Source organism: Barbatula barbatula (genome assembly GCF_947034865.1).
Source record: "Barbatula barbatula genome assembly, chromosome: 20".
Lineage (NCBI taxonomy): Eukaryota > Metazoa > Chordata > Actinopteri > Cypriniformes > Nemacheilidae > Barbatula > Barbatula barbatula.
In genome coordinates, this window is record NC_136783.1 from 17,311,277 (window position 1) to 17,334,835 (window position 23,559).

The 23,559-nt window shown below is 41.9% G+C and overlaps 1 protein-coding gene across 2 annotated transcripts; it reads left to right on the plus strand.

Moving 5' to 3' along the window:
• The first annotated feature begins 912 nt into the window (after window positions 1–912).
• nkpd1 (NTPase, KAP family P-loop domain containing 1) lies at window positions 913–21,506 on the plus strand. Of its 2 annotated transcripts, none has more exons than XM_079482426.1 (5): window positions 913–1,190; window positions 17,024–17,091; window positions 17,595–17,729; window positions 18,386–20,199; window positions 20,548–21,494. In XM_079482426.1, exons 2-5 carry the CDS (start codon window positions 17,076–17,078, stop codon window positions 20,803–20,805), a joined length of 2,223 nt encoding a protein of 740 aa, XP_079338552.1. In that variant the 5' UTR covers window positions 913–1,190; window positions 17,024–17,075; the 3' UTR covers window positions 20,806–21,494. The 2 variants fall into 2 exon arrangements, with proteins under 2 accessions (XP_079338552.1, XP_079338551.1); XM_079482425.1 differs by lacking the exon at window positions 913–1,190 and adding an exon at window positions 16,469–16,684 and having other exon boundaries at window positions 20,548–21,506.
• The last annotated feature ends 2,053 nt before the right edge of the window (window positions 21,507–23,559 follow it).

Genomic DNA, 23,559 nt, shown 5'->3' on the forward strand with positions numbered 1-23,559 from the left:
CTTTAGCGAATACTTGACAGACAAATGAGAAAAGAAAAAAAATAGCATACGTACACTAACCCTCTTCTCTCAACAGGTAGTGGTCTAGCTTTTGTTGAAACTGGTAACTTTGTATTAGCACCTGTTGTTCTATTGCTCTTTGTATGACATATCGCTTATTGCTCCCCGAACTCTTTGTAAGTCGCTTTGGATAAAAGCATCTGCTAAATGACTAAATGTAAAACTGATTTAACTGTAAATCAAGAAAAAAAAACATGTTTGTAGTGATCTATGGACAGTGATAATCTCGGGATAAGATCATTAAATGTGAAATCTAGCCAAATTTAACTCAACAAACAGAGCCATATGTTGTTGACATGGGCTACTTGAAACATACATATCAATAAAACAGTAGTGTTATTTATTATGTATATATAATGTATGTCAAATGCAAAATTATCCAACATATAAGATGAGCACAGTAAAAAGTCAAATGTCAATTGTAGCCTATGAGACCATTTTGAAAACAGCCTTGTGGAGGGTGTGATGGCAAATCATAACATGTATCAATGTTGAAACGCATGCACTCCTACCACCTTCATTTATTGGATGGGCATAGGTGTGACCAACACATATGCAGTTCTAAAGGATACTAAATACTCGAAATGAAGAAAAAAAGAATAAAAAAACATTATTTTAAATGACACCTAAAATGTAGTGAAGGCTAATGCTTCAACCAACAAATCGTTGGTAGACAAGTATCTTAGAGCAACAAGCGGGTGTCGGAGTGTTTCTATCGGACCATAGGTTTTTGGTAAGGATACTGCTTTTGAGTGGTACGGGTCTTGACGCATGCGCATTACGACATATTGCAATACCTCTCCGGGCCTACAGGGATCAGGTTTTCTTCAACTGCCTTTCGGACACGCTTGCCACCTGGTGATGAGCGTAAATCCAGGGGGAGACGGAGGGGACATTATTCCCTCCATCTGAGGCAACCCTCAGATCATTACATTCTATTGTGAAAAATGTATCTAAAATAATTGTGTAAGTTGCAAAAACATACAAACGCAAATAAATGCGTTTTACGTTTAGATGTTTGAGTAACCTCTCCCCTGCCTCGGAGTGGTTTGGCCCACGACATACTTTCGCCGTTCACCTCACCTACGCTCAGGTATGCGGCTCAGTTCGTCGGTGGTTGTTGAAGTCCAGTAAGTAGGCTGTTACTTTAACTGAAGTGATTCTCTTTAATGTTGTTGATGTTGATTCGTTAATAAATAAGTTGTGGCAAAATAATGCTGATTACCGATGTATGTTTTCCATGTATCTGCCATGTTAGCGATTAAAACGTTACTTGGCTAGTTAACCTTAGCTTGTTTACAATAGCAGCCCGGCTAACATAAGCGCCACCGGCTTTTTGCTCATCGTTTTTCAAGCGATCCACCGGCGGCGGCCGCCAAGCCGCTTCTTTATCATTAATGTTTGCTGGCTGCCCACGGTCGGTCCCCGTTTGTAATCGTTAAATCACGAAATGTCATTCAACACAAAACCAATGTTCAATTACAACTGAACATTTTAACAGATTAAATAGACAAATGCATTACATTTTTCAGACCAACACACAAATACAGTATTTGTACCCATACGGAAGTTATCAATGTTTTTTTTTTTTGCAGTAAGGTCACACAAAATCAAACCACAATAACTATGGCTTTACTACAACATATATAAAACCTATTCAGAGTTTCAACATGGTTTTAAAACCATCAGAACCATTTTTAGAACCTTGATTTGAAAAAAGGAAAATAATATGACTACGTGGTTGCAGTTTTACCATAGTAAATCCCAGGGCCCGTATTTATCAAGCTTCTTAGAATTACTCACTGCTAAGAATGGACTATTCTTGGCTCAAAACGTTTAAGTCGTAATTTAAGTGAAGTGTAGGACTAAATCTTAATATGCTGAAATTAGTTTTATTTGCTTTGGTCGAGTAGTTTTGTTTTAAACAATGTTGTTTTCTGTATAAATGTTTTCTTGAGAAAAGAGAAAGAGCGCAAAAAGAATGCAAATTCATTGCAATAGAGCATAACAAGATGACCCATAGCAATACGGCATTACAGGAATTCACAACAGTACTGGTGATGGAGCATAACTCGAATGTGCGCAGCATTAATGGCATGTACGGACTGCGGCCTTTTATCTTGTGCACAAAAATGTTTGATAAATGTATAAAATCGATTATGAAATATGATGTGTAGATGTTGTTTCATTAATAATTTACATTGTCATTTAGCAGGCGCTTTTATCCAAAGCGACTTACAAAGAGTATAGGGAGCAATAAGCGATATGTCATAAAAGATCAACAGTTAGACCACTACCTGTTGAGAGAAGAGAGAGGGTTAGTTTTTTTTGTTTGAATAATTGTCTTTCACAAAAAAAAGGCCTTAAGCCTTAACAATGCATATCATTTCAAACAGCTTAAAAATGCTTTCATTTAAAAATGTTTCAATGTTACAATCAAAAAAGATATCCTTTAATCCGCCAGAGGTGGCTGTGACTCGCTGAGAAACCATCAAGTGATATTCATATCACAATAGCTCTAAGAAAATTCAAGTCATGTGTTAAAAGGAATGTTCAGTTAAACAGGCAATACTATTAAAGGTAAAGTTTGCAGATTTTCAATCCATATCCGTCATTTTTTTTCGTGGACAAGTAAATGGGAATATCTCAGAATGTAAACATTGCCCATTTACATATACATCCATTATTGTAACAATACAAAGTGGAATGAAAATCAGCAAACTTACACTTTCATAGGCAGTTTAACCAGGCAGTGATTACAATATTTGGCAGGTTTTTTGCCTTTATTTGTACATTATAGTATGAGAGAGGACAGGAAGATGAGTGGGAGAGAGAAGGGGGTGGGGGTCACCCGGAGCACAAACACCCCATGTGTCTGAGCACGGCCCACGAGGCTATCTTCTCCTACATAAGTTGCCATCATTTGAAGTCTTTGTGAGTGTTGCCATCATCTGAAGTCTTAACAAGTGATGCTGTATCGAATCTTGAGCTGCCGTAATCTTAGTGTAAACCCTGACAGATTGAAACAGGAAAGCATAAGGAGAAAGTTTAACACTGCTGCTGTTCATAATATTATTTTAAGCAAAATATGATCATGTTCACTTTTTACTATTTCATTTCTGAAGAACAAGGTTACAAGATGTGTTATGTGAATGTTTAACTAAATGTGAAAAAGCTCTGGCTCCTTTAATGGACTCTGATATCCTGGATACTACCAAGAGTCCAGAGCTTGTGTTTTATCTCATTTTGGAATTATCTGGTTTAATAGCCATCTGGTTTTTTTCTAGGTCCCTTAGTAAATTTGTCATCATAATTTGAAGAACTGTAAAGTCTCTGAACATACTACACATGCAATAGTAGCATTTAGGTGGGATGAACAAGCCATCATAACTATAATTTACACTGCTATTCAAGTTTTGGTTTCAGAGGTTTTTTTTTTCTCTCATTGAATATTTTGTAACTGTACTTTATTATGTGTAAACTGAATTTTCAACTTCATAATGGCAGTGTTCAGTGACACATTATCACAGTGACACTTTTGGTAAGGCAAGGCTAAACGCATGGCACAATGAACACAGTACAAAGCACAGGACAATTGATACGAGGGCATTAAATAGGGAGACTAACAAAGGAGATTACAATGGGCAGGTGTGGGTAATGAAACACAGGCGGGAAGCTAAGAGGAAACGAGAGGTGCGGGGCCAGCTAGGAGACCGGAGAGAACCATATTATGTCCTGATCGACAATAATATGTTTCTCTCCACACAAAACACTTGGCCCTGTCATGATCCTGCCACTAGACTAGGAAATCATGACACCTGGGACATTAATACTGTATAAAAACAAAAATAATCTCATACACACCCATTTAATGACTGTTAGCTGAAAATATCAATAAAAGCAATTCCTACAAGTGCAGGACCATTGATACGTTTTCTGTTTAGACATCCTATGAATATAATCACTTAAACATCTACATTTTAATAATTTAATTTACCAATTCGGCCATATGTTTCTTGAATACTTCAGAAAAGTATATATTCATTTCAAGTAATCAATGTGACCTATTTTTGTTATATATGCTTGCCATTCAGGTCCCGTTTCACACACAGTCGTGCACATACCGGTGACAATTTAGTGACTTTGGCACTTTATTTTGTGAATTTCGGACCCCTTTTGTCCACTAAAGGTGCACAGCTTTCATTCAGTTGGAAAAGGTTGTTTTTTCAGCATCTATTTTGTGCAGTGCGAGCGGCGGATAAGCTAAACAATAAGTTGGCTGAAACTCAGGCGGCTCATCAATGAGTTCAACACAGAATTTAAGCATCTGGCATTGCGTTTAAATTTCTTTGTATGTTGATGGCGATGAGCAACTCTAAAAACATTGCAATAAATAGTTTTGAACAAAAATCAGCTTTTTCATTGAACCAGAGAGAAACCTTTAAAATAACCATAATGAAAAAAACCAGAGAGAAACCTTTAAAATAACCATAATAATAAAATAGTCTCCATGCTACAATGAACTAGCATGAAAGACGCAAAATGTGAATCGCCCCTTAGAACCCATTATAATAAAAAATGTTGTCCACACTGGATGCGACAAGACAAACCCATTACTAGCAGATTGTCATTTTGCATTGCACCTAGAGTGACCACCAGGACAGTCCTGCAACAGGAAGCTTTGTCCCGCACGTAATAATCAGTGTCCTGCTTTTTAAAATGTTTCTGTATTTTTTATAATTATTATAATTTCTTTAATATTTTATTTCATCTTGCTTTAAAATAAATTCCAGAACAAAGAATATAATTAGAAGAACACACTAAAGTTTAGTGACTTAACATACACAGCGAAGCCGTTATTGGGTTTCGAGTCAAATCGGGAAAACTGAAAAAAACGTCAATAGAGAAATGGATCTAACGGGAGCTCCCGAGAAGAAAAATAAAGTCTCAGCAACAACAAATCCTTTTGCATCAAAGTGTACAGCTCTTTTAAAACACGTCAGTGCCCCAAACATGACATCTCTGGCTTTGAGCATTCCTGTCACCAACGCATTCGTGGAGAGGGTGTTTTCTCTGATGACCGCTGCGTGGACAAGGATCCGAGTAACTGTTGACCTCATAAAAAGTGAACTCCTGGTGAAAGTTAACTACAGCTACACCTGGCAGGAGATCTACAAGCACATACTGAATGAAAGGGCCCTACTCGAATCTGCCAGATAAGACAAAAAAATATAACGTCATGATGCACTGAATCTGGTAAGAACGCATTTAATCTTTATACATTCTTATATTTTGGAAATGTGTTTTTAAAACGTATTATTTACTATTAGATTTAGAATGAGGTCTGTGCTCTTAAAATGTATTAGAACCTGTACCAAACTGAGTGACGTACAAACGTTCACGGCATCTGTTCACAGCACCATCATTAGCATTTTTTTAAAGTCAATTAACTATTTAAAGCATGTTAAAATCACAAAAATACATGCAATGTGAAATCAACATTAATTTACATAGTATAATAATAGTAAATTATTTCTCCGTTGTGTGTCGCATGTAAAACAAATTACTCGTGACCTGACTCAAAGTCATTTCCACACATGGGTTATTTATAATGGATTGTGGTTCGCTCAAGTCGTCTTTGGCAATTGGTTAGTTCTACTGATTCAACAGAACCGACACAAAATGATTCATGAAATCATCACTTCAAAACCCCGGCATCGCTTAATTTTAACATTTGGGTTTAAAATGTAATCATGAATTATTAGGTTATAAATGATGTATAAATTACATAAAAACACATATAATACATTTTATTTTTATTTATTTATGTATTCTAGGTTTGACGAAATTAACAAAACGTACTCGGTTACTTACGTAACCTCGGTTCCCTGAGATACGGGAACGAGTACTGCGTAGCAGGACGCTATGGGGAAAACTCCTTTTTCTCCGATGACTGAAGCAATTCAAAAGCGCAGTGAAAACTGCACGGTGATTGGTTGGAAAAAAGCAGAGCTTTAAACCAATCGTAGCGGAGCTGCCGGACCAATGGCGATGGCACCCGCCAAAATGGGCGGGGCTTATGGCTATATAAGCGGACACATCGCCGTAGGGTCTTCAGGTTACTTCGACTGAAGCGACGACACAGCAGCTCGTAGCACGGCAAGGAACGCAGTACTCGTTCCCGTATCTCAGGGAACCGAGGTTACGTAAGTAACCGAGTACGTTCCCTATCGATACTTCACTCGTACTGCGTAGCAGGACGCTATGGGGAACAAGTATAATCACGCCGTGCTACAGATGGAACGAAAAACCTAAATGGTCTCGGAGCCTGGGCTCGGAGACGGAGTAAAGCAGGGAAACCCTGAAAGCGGTAGAGGCCAAGCTAGAAGGTGGCCTAGACCGGTTATCGTCCCAAAGTAATTAAGTGCTGGCGTGGCCATAGCCATGGCTCAGCGACCTAATTCAAGCAGAAAGGACCCGGGCCTGAAGGGCCGGAACGTCCAGGTTATAAAACCTTGTAAAAGTGGACGGCGAAGCCCAGCAGGCCGCCGCACAGATATCTTTTATAGAGACACCGCTATACCATGCCCAGGAAGAGGCAACGCCTCTAGTGGAATGGGCTCTAATTCCCGTGGGGCATTGAAGGCCCAAGGAAGAGTAAGCCAGCGATATAGCCTCAACTATCCACTTCGATAGTCTATGTTTCGAGACCGAGGACCCTTTGGTGCGGTCACCGAAGCACACAAAGAGCTGTTCCGACCGTCTGAATGGGGCGGAGCGCTCAAAGTATATTCTTAACGCTCTGACTGGGCAGAGCAGACTAAGCTCTGGATCCCGCTCTGAGGAGGGGAGAGCAGAGAGCGAAATAACCTGTGCTCTGAACGGAGTAGAGAGCACCTTAGGTACATAGCCATGTCTTGGTTTGAGAACGACTCTGGCGTCGCCAGGCCCAAATTCCAGACAGGATGAGCTCACAGAGAGAGCCTGTAAGTCACTCACACGCTTCACCGATGCTAAAGCGAGAAGCAGAGCGGTCTTGAGCGTCAAAGGACGGAGGTCCGCAGATAGCAGCGGCTCAAAGGGAGGACCCTTTAGAGCCCTCAGGACCGTGGGCAGATCCCAAGAGGGAACTGTAAGAGGGCGAGGGGGGTGTAGCCGCCTGGAGCCCTTCAGGAAACGAACGACAAGATCGTTCTTGCCCACTCCTTGTCCTCCGATGTGGGTATGTGAGGCTGAAATAGCCGCCACATAGACCTTGAGTGTGGAAGGGGCACGGCCGTTATCCAACAACTCTTGTAAAAATGACAGTATCAGTGATACGTCACAGGACACTGGGTCAGCGCCGCGTGTTGTACACCAGGAGGCGAAGACAGACCATTTGAGGGCGTAGAGGCGTCTAGTAGACGGAGCTCTAGCTTGTGATATGGTGTTCAGTACGCTCTCTGGGAGGTCCGTAGGCTCCCGTCGAGAGGCCAAAGGTGCAGAGCCCACAGCTCTGGCTGGGGGTGCCATATCGTGTTCCCTGCCTGAGAGAGGAGGTCCCGCCTCAGGGGAATGGGCCACGGGGCTGCTATTAGCAGCTGGGAGAGATCTGCGACCCAAGGCTGGTTCGTCCACAGAGGGGCTACCAAAAGCACTCGGTGAGCTTGATCCCTGATTCTCCTGATCGTCTGCTGCAAGAGCGCGATCGGGGGAAAAGCATAGAGGAGCCGGTTGGGCCAAGCGTGGGCCAAGGCGTCCTTGCCCTTCGAGAAGTACGTCGGGCAGTGAGTATTGTCTTCTGAGGCGAAAAGGTCGACTTCTGCCTTGCCGAAGAGTTTCCAGATTTGTTGAACCGACATGGGGTGGAGCGTCCATTCGTCTGAAGGAACATTGCTCCGAGATAGCATATCTGCTCCCCGGTTCAGTTTGCCTGGAAGGTGAGTTGCCCTCAGTGAGCGCAGATTGGACTGGGCCCATTCCAAGAGGTGAGAAACTAGGGAAAAAAGGCGTCTTGAGGAGAGGCCTCCCTGGTGATTTATGTAAGATACTACCGTCATGCTGTCTGATCGGACTAAGACGTGACGATCTTTTAGCACCGGTAGGAAGTAGCGGAGGGCCAACCATACTGCCTGCATTTCCAGGTAGTTGATATGGAGGCTTCCTTCCTGGTTCGACCAGAGGCCGAAGGCCGGGTCGCCATCGCACAGAGCCCCCCAACCCGTGTTGGAGGCGTCTGTCGTGACCACTTTCCGACTGGATGTGGAGCCCATGGGCACACCCTGCTCTAGCCAAAGGGGATCTTTCCACGAGGCTAGGGCGGTTACGCAGGCTTGATTCACCACAACACGCAGTCGACCAAGACGCCAAGCGTGTGGAGGAACTCTGGGCTTCAGCCAGTACTGGAGGGGGCGCATCCGGAGGATGCCCAGACTCAGTACCTGAGATGCAGAGGCCATCAGACCTAGCATTTTCTGAAAAACCCTGAGGGGGCGTGAAACCCTGGGTGTGAATGAGGCCGCGAGCCGTCGAATGACCAGAGCTCGGTCTGGAGAAATTCTGGCGGTCATGCGTTTTGAGTCGAAGACTGTTCCCAGGAACAAAATGTTTTGGCTGGGTGACAGTGCGCTCTTGGCAAGATTGATCCTGAGTCCCAGGCACTCCAGGTGGCTGAGGAGGAGGGATCTGTGAGACTTTAGCTCGTCCTCCGACTGGGCTAGAACAAGCCAGTCGTCGAGGTAATTCAGAATGCGGATTCCCTTCTGTCTGAGAGGGGAAAGAGCCGCGTCCATGCACTTCGTGAAAGTGCGGGGAGCTAGAGAAAGTCCGAATGGAAGGACCGTGTATTGATAAGCAATTCCCTCGTAGGCGAATCTCAAGAATCGTCTGTGACGAGGGGCTATCTGAATGTGGAAGTAAGCATCTTCCAGGTCCAGGGAGAAGAACCAGTCCTCTGGGCGTATTTGCGAGAGGATCTGCTTCATCGTGAGCATCCTGAAGCGCCGTTTCATAAGGGCGTGATTCAGATGCCTGAGATCGAGGATGGGGCGGAAGCCGCCGTCCTTCTTTGGTACTAGAAAGTACCGGCTGTAGAAGCCTGACTCGATTTGGTCTGGGGGAACCATTTCTATGGCTCTTTTTCCCAGTAAATTCCTCAACTCCGTGCGCAGAACGTGAGAATTTGAGTCCTGCACTCGGGTGGGGACGACCCCGCGAAAGCGCGGGGGTCGACGAGCAAACTGGAGTGAATATCCTTGGGATATTATTTCCAGAACCCAGTCTGATACCCCGGGGATGGCTCTCCAGGCCTTGGCCCGGGTGGCAAGGGTTTGGGTGTAAAGAGGAGATACGCCGCCTTTTGGGGGCTTGACTCCCAGGAACAATGGAAGAGGAAGTTTGCTCTTTTTTTGACAAAGTTTGTGTTTTATTAAACATTTTGCAGAATGTGGTGTGGGCGTTAGAAAAGGCCCCGCACTTACAACATTGCATTTTAATAAAACATTTTTGCCGGCACCCGGAACTGAACGGGGTGACCTGGCAGACATGAGAGCAGTCTTTGAAGGAGGGCCGGCTGGAGCGGGCCCTGTAGCCTTCCTCTTCCTCGCATCGGGCTCAGGATGGGGCCTGAGGCGCGGGGTCCAGCGTGATCTTTGGCCGGGGACCTTGTCGCTGAGGATGCGGGAAGCGCCGTCCAGATCGGGAGCGCTGACGGCTGTCAGCTCCCGAAGCCTTCTGAGCAGCAGGGGTTCTTACCGGCTGTTGCGTCGAGGCTGGCTTAGGATGGCTCGCCACCGGCCGAGATCCGGGTCTTTTAGGCAGAAAGTGCCTCATGGCTTGCGAAGACTTCTGCGCTGCCGTGAAGCGTTCTGCGAAACCCTCCACCGCCGGTCCGAAGAGGCCGGTCGTGGAAATAGGAGCATCCAGGAAGGGGACCTTATCCGCATCCTTGATCTCCGTGAGCGTCAGCCATAGATGACGCTCAAGCACCACCAAGCTGGCCATGGATCTGCCTATCGCCTGGGCCGTGGCCTTGGTGGCGCGCAGAGCAAGATCCGTCGCGCTCCGTAGCTCTCTGAAGAGCGCAGGGTCAGGGTCGGACTCATCCATGCCTTGGAGGAGCTTGGCCTGATAGACCTGGAGCACAGCCATGGAGTGAAGCGCTGAAGCCGCCTGGCCTGAGGACGAGTATGCGCGTCCAGCGAGGGCCGAGGTGGTCCTGCACGGCTTGGAAGGATGAGACGCTTTAGCCCTCCATCCGATGGCTGCGGGCGGACACAGATGTGCGGCCACAGACTCATCGAGGGGGGGTAGCTTCTCGTATCCTTTTTCCTCTGCGCCGTCCACGGAGGTGAGCGCAGAGGAGGAAGAAGGTCGAAGACGGGCCGAGTAGGGGGCGCGCCATGACTTCGTGAGTTCGCCGTGAACTTCTGGAAAGAACGGTGAGTTACGTTGACGAGGAGCCTGACGGCGCCCCGGCAAAAACCACTCGTCCAAGCGGCTGCGAGAGGGTTCCTCTGGGGGAGACCACTCCAAACCCAGCTCGTTAACCGCCTTCGTGAGGACCCGGAAGAGCTCGGAGTCCGCACTGGGGGCGTGTCCGCCGGGTTCTGGAGACGGCGAGGGGGCGGGGTCATCCAGCGAGCCCGCTAACTCCTCCCCGTCTGAAGCCGCTAACGACATGGCGTCGTCATCCTCCGGTTCGTTTCCACCGAACGAGATCATGTCACAGGCGGCCGCCAGTGGACGCTGATCTGTTCGGGTGAAACAAACCGGGGAAACATCTCTCTGCGGGGAAAGCGAGGCACGGCGTGCCGGCGTGAGCTCGCGTTTCCCCGAGCGCTTAGCTCCTCTACCCCGCTGCTTCTGTCGCACAGAGTCCTGTGCGAGCAGCGGCGGCGGGGATCGAGGGGCGGAGTCACTCTCTGAAAAGAAAGCTATCCGCGAGCGCAGAGAGGAGAGACTCATACTCTCGCAGTGAGAGCATTCCGTCTCTTTTAGCGCGTTCTCTGCGTGGGAGAGACCCAGACATGAAACGCACTCGTCGTGACCGTCGACAGCGTGCAGGAAAACCCCACACGAGCGACAGGGACGACGCGGCATTGTAGCGCAGTGAAAACTGCACGTAAATGCCGCAGGAAATTTGCTCTAAACGCTCTCTGAAAAGAAAGCGTGAAAATTGCTCTTTAGATTCGCCGGATAGCGGCAGGGAAAAGACCGGCTGGATCGCTAAGCCGCTCACACGCGAAGACGCCAACAGAAGCCGCCGGAGCGAAGCCGCTGATGAATCCGCTGGAGCGAAGGCGCTGAGCCGAAGGTCGAATCCGCTGCAGGTGCTCTCTCGACGGCGAAGCAGTCAGTCTCGGGAAGCGAAGACGAGTCGTCGCTGAAGGAGAAGAGATCTGAAGACCCTACGGCGATGTGTCCGCTTATATAGCCATAAGCCCCGCCCATTTTGGCGGGTGCCATCGCCATTGGTCCGGCAGCTCCGCTACGATTGGTTTAAAGCTCTGCTTTTTTCCAACCAATCACCGTGCAGTTTTCACTGCGCTTTTGAATTGCTTCAGTCATCGGAGAAAAAGGAGTTTTCCCCATAGCGTCCTGCTACGCAGTACGAGTGAAGTATCGATAGGGAACTATTAATGTGCTATAGTTTGGTTTGTGATTGACACGGAGGTAGCTTCATATACTTAATTCAGTACAGTTTTTGAATGCGGTCACAAGATGCAAATCTTTGCGCGTATCTCTGAATGAGACTTCTGAAGGCCATGAAGTTATGGAATTTACATTTGAAACTAGGTTGAGAAAGAGACTTTTTAAGATCATGAAGATCTTTTAAAGGAGGAAGATCATGGTGGTGTTGCTGTACATCAAAGAAGTTTAGTGGACCTTTGGTCATCAACATAGTGTACGTCTGTCTGAAAAGTTCTTTACTCCTCTGTTGTATACTAGTCCATAAGTGCTAAAGTTGGAAACTGTTCAATGTATCTGCAACCTAGACTAAATGTGGAGAAGTCACAGAATGAAAATGCCTCCAACTTCCCCTAAGCAGAACTGTAATGAACACAAAAGCGTAATGTATTTGCTAACAGTTTTGCCGTTTTTCTATAATTCAAATATAAGTGTCTCGACTGGGCTTCCTAGGGGAATGTGCTAAAACAGTGAGGGCAACTTGTGGAACAATCTTATTTAGTAAACCTCTGTGAATGACTCCTGGATGACTTTTAAAATTCATAACTTGCCTCATAGGCGACCAGGTCTGGCAGAACCAGTTCCAAAAGCCCTGAAGTGGTCATATGCTCATCTGGCCGTAGCCAGTAAACAACATAACTGACCCGCGGTATGTTTTTCTCCAGGCGGTGTTGCGGGGAAACAATGCTGCTTCCATACAAAATCATTTGACATTCTGCCAAACACTGCATTGCATTCAAATATAAACAACAAAATAGGTTTCCATCAGATTTAAGTACATTAATTCAGCTCCATTTCATTGAAAATGTTATATCAAGACTTGAGATGTTGAAAATAATTTCTGCTTGGACTCAGTTAGCGGTGCCAATACAATATAAACCTGCACCACTTCATCCCATGCCTGTTCAGGCTCAAGGGAGCGTAATTCCATCAACACATTTAGTTCCCACTGCTCATGAACTGCTTGAAACCACATTGGCTGAATGTAGTTGTCAACATGCTGCGGCACGGACTGTGCGCTGTTCACGGAATTCATCTTGAAAATTAGTTGACTTAAGCAGAAATCTCATCTAAGTGTCACGAGTGTGGTTATAAATGGCTCCCTGATTGACAGTTGGTTAAAATCCTGATTTTTAATTATGCAAATTGTATACAGGGTTTAAGTTAGTTAGGCAGATGTTAAGCTAATATCAACGTTTATTCACACTGCATGCCCAAAGGGAAATAGTTCTTATTTAGTTCAAAACAGCAAATTTAGGATTATAACCTAAACCTGGTTTACATTTTCATCATGGTGTGTGAATGTTTTATTGTTTTAAAGGCTATGTAAGTGCATATTTGTTCAAGGGACAGTTTTCCCCAAAATTAAAACTCTTATTATAATTTATTCACCTTCCAGTTATTCCAGACCTGTAAAATGTTCTGCGGAACACTAAAGAAGATATGTTGAAGATTGCATTGGTTTGGACACGAAACCACTCAAGCATTTCTCAAAATATTCCACAGAAGGAAGAGTCATATATACAGTTTTTGAAGGACATAACGGTAAATAAATAGTGAGAGAATTTGTCATTTTTCGGGGTGAACGATCCCTTTCAGCAATGTCTCGGCCTAATGTATAGTTCATACAGATGAGGGCAGCATTGTTCAAGACACCAAACCAATTGAAGGTTCACGTTCTACTGCAGTTATTCTTTCTTCACAACAGGGGGCAGCATGACTCAGACAAAGTTTTTTGCAGTTGAATGTACGTCTCAACATTTAATTTTGACAGCTACAGTAGATGTAGACAAACTTAAACTAACTAAATAATTCAAAAAGTCAATTCTAAAATGCATGAATTATATATTTTCTGTTTGTAGGTTAATATCTGAACAAAATCGAAAAACTGTGTCATCTGTGTCCACATTAAAAATCTTTTATATTTAACGTGAAATGTAATGGGATAGTTCGGCCTACATTGAAAATTCTGTCATCATTTACTCACCATCAGGTTATTCCAGACTTGATTAAAGTTGGTTGTTCTGCTAAACACAATGAAAGATTGTTGGAAGAATGTTGATAACCAAACAGTTCTGGGGCACTATTGACTATCATAGTATAAAAGTATCATGGTAGTAAGTAGTGCCCCAGAAAAGTTTGGTAACAACCCTTCTTCCAAATATTTTCTTTTGTGATCAACAGAACAAAGAAGTGAATACAGGTTTGGAAAAACTCGAGGGTGAGCACATGATGACGTAATTTTCATTTTAGGGCAAACTATCCCTTTAAACTTAGAAGAGAATGGATAGGAAATATGACAAAAATATGATACATTTCTGCTTTTTATGATCATTTCTGTTTATTCTTTACTGCTAATGAAATCTCATGGAATGTTTGATATCCAAACAATATTGTCAATGCACTAATGTATTCACAATTATAGCATCAAGAACAAAATCTATTTGCCTTTTGGAGTCTCCAAGTGACATATTTTCAATATACCAAGTATATTACCAAGTTGTTTTCAAATTGGGATATCTATTTGTTCTGTATTATTTTTTAATATGCAGTGACAGGGTCACTTTCTCAGCTTTCATTGACGCATATAAAATGCTCTTTGGAGCATTCTAAATCTCAAACCATGCTGTGATAACATGAATCATCCGGTTTTTCAGGCTATGCCAGTTGCTGTCATTAAAAGTAAAAGGGGGCCTACAAAATAACACACTGTGGACTTTTCAACAGCTCTGTATGTACTGTACAACACGATCTCATCCCTGTGTAAAGAGAGTACTTCAACAGTAAAGAAAGTTCAAACCAACTGCGTTGTCAAAAATGAACCCAAGTTGTCACTGGGGCACACAGTATCCTTTCAAAAAGTACAGATTTGTACCTAAAGAGTACATATTTGTATCAAATGTAACACAGACCTGTGCCTAAATGGTACATATTAGCATCACCTTTTTACCATCCTATTGACAGTTTGGGTACATTATTTGACATTGTTTTCTGAGAGTGAGGGATAGTGTAGTGAGGAAATGCTTACCACGATACCCATAGATATTTTTTCCCCACATTGGTGAGTAACAATGTTGAAAGTTGACTACCACCCTGAAAGTATATGGAAGATAGGCGACGCATCATTCACGAAAAAGCAAACTTTATTATTATAGTTATAGCGTCTCGTTTCGAGCCATAATTGAGAGTCACGAGGCAGAACACGGCAGAAGAAAGAGTCGTAAAGCCTTAATTTTGTAATATTGCGCCAATTACGGAGGAAAGCTATGATGGAAACAGCAATCTGATTGTCTTAGATGATGGATGGGCTTATTTCAGAGTGATCTAGATGGCGGTAAACCCATGATTAAAACCTAAAGTGTGTAAAGAGAGTATTTCACTATTTGTAACAAAAAGTCCAATATGAACAGCCTTCCTCTAGTTTGATGAAAAGCGCGGCACAGATTTTGGCTTCACGCATCTATTTTTCAATCTTTCATTCATTCGATTTTTCATTCATTAGGTTTTTTATGTAACAGCATCCCAAGATTCTTTGATCACACAGCCTCCTTATATTTCAGCATGAACTGAAACTAGCATCATAGGAGGCTGTTACTTCTCTGTTTATGAGAAAACAGAATGACCCATTCAGGAATTTCCTCTCTTACACAGCAGAAATCGCACAGGATAGATCGTCCCAGCAATCGTAATGAATCCTAAGGGAAACATTTTGGGGGTGATGTAGTTCCTATTATCACACTTAATTTAGCTCAGGGAATCTTATTTAGGAATCTATTTAGAGAGATATAAAGACTCCCACTCTCTCTACAAAGGGAGGATAGACACCACCTCTGATAGAAAAAAGTGACTTTGAAAGAAAGTGATATAGGCTTCTAACCAAGTGCTAGTCAATGGTGCAGTTTCAATGTAAAGTTGGGTGTGTTGAATAGAGCTACGGTGAAAAAGATTGAGGCATCGTAAAATTGAGTTACAGAGCGTAAAAACTCGTTAGAAAAAGCAAATAATCTATGAACATTTGGAGTTAGAGAATGCATGTTCAAAGAAGAACATCAGAACCAGAGGTACTCGAAGGGGAGGTGTGAATGTGAATGCATTACCTGTGATTATTGTTATTTATTTTAAAGTGGCTTGAAGCTGTCACTGAACCTCGCATAATCTGTTTTACCTCTTTTTTCGTACTTTGTTTTTATTGTAGACTCATAATCACGTTTGGTTTTTGCTGAGCTTAAATATTTTCTCTTTTCTTTGTATCCTAGATTTGGACAACTATGACAGATGTTCCTTCAAGTAAAAACAAATAAAAATGCTCCTTCATGGGTAAACCTTATTCTGTGTTATTATATTCTATGCTGCTCTATTGCATCACGCTGGAGGAAATACAATGCGCAGAAGAATTGTGATCATTTTAGAGTCATAAATATAAAAATAGCATTGAAGTGGTAAACCTATAAACAAATAATAATCAATACAATGCCCATCAAACTGATATCTAATAATAGATTTATTTAAATCGTTTATGTGATCTCGTGTAAATGTTTTAGATATATTTGATGTATTTCAGGCCCTTAAAACGTTTATTTTGGGCTGCAAATAACATAACCCGAGAATGACTTGTACATGGTCTCTTATGTAATTAAATAAACATTACATAAATAATAAATCATAGTACAAAAACTGAGTCAATGTATAAAGTTTACTTTTAGATCTGGTTCAAAGTTCATCTTGAACTGGCCCAATGTTCATTCCTCATCAGTTAATGTTTACACACGGGCGTCTCTCTCTCTCTCTCACTTCCTCTTACTGGCTCAGCTCAGTTTTTTGAATGCAAAAACTTTTTCCAACTCTGTCTGTCTGTCTACATGAGATATCTCTGAAAATAGAGAATGGAAATTAGTCTACCAGCAATTTCGTTGTAAACCGTGCCTGAAGGATCGCTCATTAAATCTACTCACAAAAGGTGAGACATTTTCTTCCTTATTATCCTATTATTCATAGTAAGGGATTCAACCGAGCTCTGTGTGGTGTCTTCATTTCAAAAAGAGCAACATGAACTGTTAAAGAGGTCTTTTTAATGTACATTCGAATCTAATTCCTTGTCAGAATTTAGATTGGTGTGCATCTTACATCTTGGTGTGCTTTTCATTTCTGGTTATCGCATACTAAATTGACAATCTTATTTCACAAAAAATGTATTGCTTCGCATTGTTTATTAACTTATAAAGATGGCACGGAATTAGACTTAACGTGATCAGCAAAACAACCTTTTTTATTAAAATCTTTTCTGTTTTGGTTTCAGGAAAGCTGGTGGTAGAAACTGTGTTTTCTAAGGACAGAAAAATACAGAACCGATGGCAATCGAAAGGGGTAAAAACATTGCACAAAATGCATTACAAACTCCAGAATACTTCAATTCACAAAAACACATAAACGTCACTATCAAAAGCTAGGCCAATTACAGTATAAAGCACAGCTCTCTGGGTAACAAAAAGAAAAATGAATAGTTAAAGAATATGTTCGTGGTATATCAAATTATGATTAAATGCTTCAAGTTGAGCTAAACCGCAGTCTGAAAGGCCTTCACCTGTTATTAAGTTCAAATCCATCATTCTTTCTGTTTGAGTGAAACATGGACTTTGCCCTTACAGATAAATTCAAGAAAATTGTTGCATTTTATTTATGGTTTACACAGTGACTCTTATATTGCGTTATGATTTTCTTTTATCGTGTCCAAAGCAAATATTGACTCAAATTATACCTTGTGGTGGTAAATGCTATTTTGTGAAACCTTAAATGTGGTTTTAAAGGGAAATTGAAATGATTAAGTTGATGAAAAATGGTATGAGATTTTGTTGCATTTTTTCTTCTAGTGAGCGATGTCCCCTCTGATAATGTATATGCGTATGCATTATCAAAAACTCTCACAAAGGTCTCATCTCCTGTCACTGTGGGTTTGTATTCAGAATGTCACAACAGGATCAACATGGTCCTCAAGAACATTGAGGGTAAGCACTAAGCAGCCACATTTATTCATCAGATTCAAATGTTTTCTGTCATTTGCATTATTTGTATTATTTTATTTATAAGTGCAATCCCTGGGAATCGAACTCATGACCTTGGCTTTGCTTGCACCATGCTCTTCCACTTGAGTTATAAGAAAGTGAATTAATATCTTCTAGAATTACTTGAAGTAGACCCGGCAATATCAGGGAGATTCCTACAGATGTATGTTCTGTAGGACTAATAAGAAAAAAGCTTCATGTTTGATTGTTATTCATTTTATATGCACAATTTTATGTATTCAGCACATCAAGTTTAATATCCAGAATGAATTTGATTTTATGATTTTACTTGATTCAGAATATGGGAATGTTATTTAGAAAGAAATTCATAAATTACTGTAAATGGCTGCTGGGTACATTTTTGTGTCAGTAAATCCAAAGCGCCATCCTTTTTTCACACAATATCAATATTAAAATACATATCATGAAATGTTAAACCAACATTCTCATTTCAAGCCATGCTTTTTTGATACTGGAAAGTATTTTTTACGTTTCATTAATTTATAGAAATGTATATAGAAAGTGCCACAGATAAAGAATTATCCATAGATTTTGGCATTACTTGTTATAATACGATCCTCTGTATCCCTCATTCTCAGTCCACATGAATCTAGAGGCGGAAAGAAGAGAACATAGGAACACTAAGGAAGTAAAGCCACGCTCAATTAAACTCTCCATATGTGACCTGCTATCTCTCATCCTGCATCTTCTCTTCTATCGACCTGTGTGGACGGAGCAGAATCAGAAGCGGAGGAATATTCGTTACGTGTTTGTGCGGTTCAGCGCCTGGCATTTTGCAGGCAGTGACATGCTGTGGGCTGGACTGGTAATGCAGTTGTTCAAAGCTCTCCAAAGGAACTTCGGTAAGCTCCAGCTGGGTCTCTTCAGGATTGCGCAATACAACGAAGAGAAGGATGCAGACAAGAAAAAGGTTGAGGACGCTCTGAAAGACTGGAGGTCCAAGAAGTTGTGCTGCATTCCCCTTTGGGCTTTAACACTGATGGCATTCATCGGCACGCTTCTCATTCTCATCCCGCTTATTATATACGGATTTCCTGATCTGAAAGGCAAACCAGAAGGAGAGCAAGATAATGAAGCACATGCGTATGGTGTACTAGAGGGCTTTGCAATTGCGATACTGGGTGTTCCTGCCGCTGGAGCCGTAAGATTTATGTTCTTGTTGTTGAAGAATCTTATATTCAACCAGGACCTCACGGTTAGACAAGGACTGGACAACCAGAAAGTCAGTCAGCAGCTGGGACTAATGGATGAAGTTCGGAAAGAAATGAGACTGCTGTGCTGCTTCATTCACTTTATGGAGATCTTTGAGAGAAGGAAGATCAGAGTGGTGCTGGAGATCACCAACTTGGATCGGTGCACGCCAACAAAAATAGTTGGCGTTTTGGATGCCATCAATATACTTCTATCTGATGAAGAGAGTCCTTTGATTTCCCTGCTCGCCGTTGACCCGGAAGTGCTGGTTAGACAAGTTGACCAGGCCGAGGATTGTTTGTGCAAAAGCAATTCGGCGTATGACTTTTTAGATCGTATAATCACACTGCCCTTCACTGTACCTAAACTGTGTGATGCATCAAAGTGCAAAGTCTTTAAGAACATCGTCCGTGGTCAGTCTGAGATCCCTGAAGACTTTCCTCTTGCTTCTGGTGCCCCCGAGACCTCAATCTCTTTAGAAGATGATTGTTCTGTAAAGTACGAGAATGAGGAAGATCAAGTGTCCCCTTTGATTGCAAAAAATGTAAATCCTAAAAATGTTACCCCGGCAGAACTAAGTCTAGAAGAAGTGGATAAGTCAATCGATTTGGCATTTCAGCACATCCTTTCCAGAGATAAAAGCACCCTTCAAACATACATATCTGGTAACACCATGTCCATGAGAAGAGTGATTAACTCCATTCGAGTTACTTTTATTCTTATGGAGACACTGAAATTGGAGCCTCCGGCTCCTGAGAAGATCGCAGCCTGGGTGGTTTTGGCGGACCTCTGGCCTTGCAGATTAAGCTGGATCGTGCAATGTGTGGAAGATGACATACAAAGAGCCGAAATAGATGGGCAATCGGAAACATTTTGTGCTCCTGATGAGACCAAGAATTTGTGGGAAGTGTTTAATGAAAACAGTCTGGAACTTTACCTGCTTTCAGATGAGGCTGAGAACTTTTTGGAACGAGATGGGGATCCTGAGCTTTTTGAGATGTTTCTGAGGAGAGACTTCAGGTTCACAGTTGGCGAGGTGAAGAGGTTTATGCTGTGTACTGTGAACTTAAATTATTCGATCAAGAATGAGCTGGCCAGAATACGTGGGAGCCACGGTTTGAAAAGAGCAGGGAGAAATATGTTTAACTCGATCGCAGCGAAAAAAGTAATTGGCATGAAGACAGAAGATGTTTGTGAAGAGGTTTGTCGTTTCTGTCAATTCCTATCAGAAATAAAAGTACACTCTAAAATATGTTGGGTTATTTCAACCCAGTGTTGGGTCAAAAATGGACAAACCCAACCGTGGGGTTAGAAATGAACATATGCTGGGTTGTTTCAACCCAAAATCCCGGGTTACATTGTTGGGTCAAGTATAATGGTATTCTGAGTTAATTTAACCCTGTTTAGCTGTTGGATTCGTTCATTTTTGACCCAATGATGGTTCAAAAAAACTTAAATTTTTCAGACTGTATGTACAGTATATTGTGCATTTATAACATTAACATATACATAAATATTCATGTAATCATGTATTTTGATTTCTTCATAGCTTTCTCAGCTCAGCTTTCCAGAGAAATACTTGACGACGGTGAGGGAAAATTTCCTAGACGGTCAAACAATCCTCCTCAGTGACCCCCGAGACCTCAGGCAGGTCCTGCAAATGAATCTCGGTGAATGGACAACTTTTAAAATTCATTTCCTCGGGGTCATGCCTCCTAGTCGACCAAGTCTGGCACAGTCTCTTCCACAAGCCACAAGCCCTGCAGTGGTCATATGTCCATCTGGCCACGGCCAGCATACGATATAAGTGACCTTGAGGTGTGCATCGGTGCAGAGCTTCAGAAAAGAATGTTGCATCTTGAAGAAAATATGATTATTTTATGACAAGGCATGCACAAGACTGTTAATGTATACCAGTAAATTGGAGAACCCACAGAATGATGACTCTTGAAAATAATAGAGCCTTTTTATGCACATCAGCGTACAAATAAGGAATTTTTGCGCTGCATATTTATATGGGGAATAAGACCTTTTAAGATTACCAAACAATTTTTCTGTGTTTTAAAATAAAATTTGTGGCGATTCCACAAGAACAATTTTTGCTTTTCCAAAAAACTTTTTCTTAGAAGAAACATTTTTTAATTCTGAAAACTTTAATCAACAACTGATGGATGGATGGATGGATGTTACAGGTTTCTACATGGAACCACACATTCTGGCTAACAGCTAACAGTAATTTAAGAACCATTCTTTTTTAATGCAAGTGATATGCACTTTAGTTCATAGAATAATAAAATAAATGTATTCCTTTTCTAATCGTTATAAAAAAGTGTCCTTTGACCTTCAGAGGTCAGACAGTATTGAATGTCTCACTCTCCAGAGCCACAGTATGGTTTGGTTAAACAGGATTGCTGAGTTTCTCGTGCCCAAACTTTGACACTGCTCAGAATCTGTACTTTGACACTTTAGTTTTACTTTTTATAAAACTTTAATACAGGTCTGAATGACAGTGTGTAGATGTTTTTTTAATCGTACTGCCTGTCACAGAGTTTCACTTTGTGCTCTTCTGAAAGTGTGGAAAAAATATATCTCCCATGCAGCTCAGCTGAGACCTCCCACAGCTCTAGGATGGAACGAAACACTAATGTGAATGTTATTCTCACAGCTTAGTATGTTTGACAGGGCTAGCACCACCTGAATCCTAGAAAAGCATAAATTTGTGCAAAAGCATAGTTTTTGTGTTTTGTTTAAAAATATTAACAAAACACACACAGTAAGATGATGTGGTGAAGAGTGAACGTGCCTCATGTGAACGGCTAATATGGTTGTCTCTATTGAATCTTCCCGTGCACTTCAAGACAAACCAATCGAAGAAAAGAGATCATGCGCCGGGCTGAAATATGACTCTGAAATTGCGATCATCAAAGTGAGGGTACGATTCAATCGATATCATACAGACGTATTAAGGGAAGTTAATGGGCTGGTAACGGGGTGGGGTGTGGGGTCTGTCTTTACCCCCTCGTTCCGAATCAATGCAGGGAAGTGGCTTTGGTGTAAGTGGAGGAAATGGCTACACAGTGCATTGCAATGTGATTTTGAGCTAAAATATTATTGATGGAGAATGAAAACAACGACTTTTGCTGATGCACAAGGTAACGTTCAGAGGATTGCAAAGAATTGCCTTAAAATACAATACTGCATCATTCAGCACATTTTCTGGCTGTTGTCCTGTAGGGGCTGTTAAACATAATACACTTTTGAATCACAAATGCATTTCTAAAGATTTTTATAATACGCGTTCTGCAGCTGGGTACCAACGTCTGCAGCTAGTAAAAACCAACAATGACAGGATCTATAAGATTTGATATGAGAGTGCAGGACACGATTCACATCAACCTTCCACAGTTTAATGCATAAAAATATAACAAGTCATATAAATAAACTAAAGCATATCGTTTTGACATGGCTGGAATAATAGAAAATACGTGAATGCAACAGTCGAGCAAATAAAATAACAGCTTTAAAAGAAAAATGACTTTTCATTGGTCAATCTTTATGGCCTTTCACATGCAAGAGTCCCCTTTTAGAAGTGATTGCTTATTTTAGAGATATACAGAGACAGGCGTATTTTATTGAAATAAGATGGGCTTCCCCCATGTCATCAGATTTGATGGGGATCCATGCAACCACCCCTCTTAAAAGTGGCATTCTGTATAAAGCACTCCCACATAAAAATGCATGCGGTGAAAAAGCCCGTCTTCACACAGGCTCTGGTTATCTCGTGCCTCCCGCTGTGAAGGCTGTAAGCTAAGGGTAAAACTAATGAGGAAGTATTTCCTTGGCATTTGCAATTTCTCCGAAGGCCAAGGTCGACAAACGTGGCGCTTGAGCTAACAGAGACATCGGTCTCCGAGCAAACCAAGCTAAACCCGGAGACGAACATTAAACGTCACCAACTGACCGGCTGGGGGAGAAACGGGGAAGAGAAAGCAATTCGTCAGAATCGTAGCTGGGGCTCAGAGGAGGTTTTTTAAAGTCTAAATGGATTTGCAGTGCAGCAAATCCCTACATGAAACATGCCGTAAAGTGCACTGACCGTAGATTAATGACATAATTGGCAGTGGCGTGAAATTATAGATCACATTTCTGTCCGGCTGAAATGTAATTAAACATTCACAGCTGTATTGACTCTACTGATGGATATTCACAGTTAATAAGCCACTTGTGGCTGACACAAATTCAATAGGGTTAGTAATATCTGTATATTGAAAAAATAAAGTTAGGCTTGTCTGCAATAATTATGATTCATCTGTAAAGCCTACCTCATAGTTTACCTCAAAATAAAAAATATTTAACAATATTTACTCAACCTGTTTGCTGCTTTTGTATGAAACAGACAATGAGACATTTTGAAAACTTATTAAAAAGACAGGTCATAATTCATATATTAAGCTCCTTTAAAGTGACAGTTCACCCTAAAATCTAAACTCTATCATCATTTACTCACCCTCTTCTCATTTCAAACATGTATGACTTTCTTTCTTCCGCAGAATACAAAAGA

Coding starts and splice junctions, on each gene's coding strand:
- nkpd1 (XM_079482426.1), top strand. Junction 17,730..18,385: donor GGTCCTCAAGAACATTGAGG/GTAAGCACTAAG, acceptor CCTCATTCTCAG/TCCACATGAATCTAGAGGCG. Junction 20,200..20,547: donor CAGAAGATGTTTGTGAAGAG/GTTTGTCGTTTC, acceptor ATTTCTTCATAG/CTTTCTCAGCTCAGCTTTCC.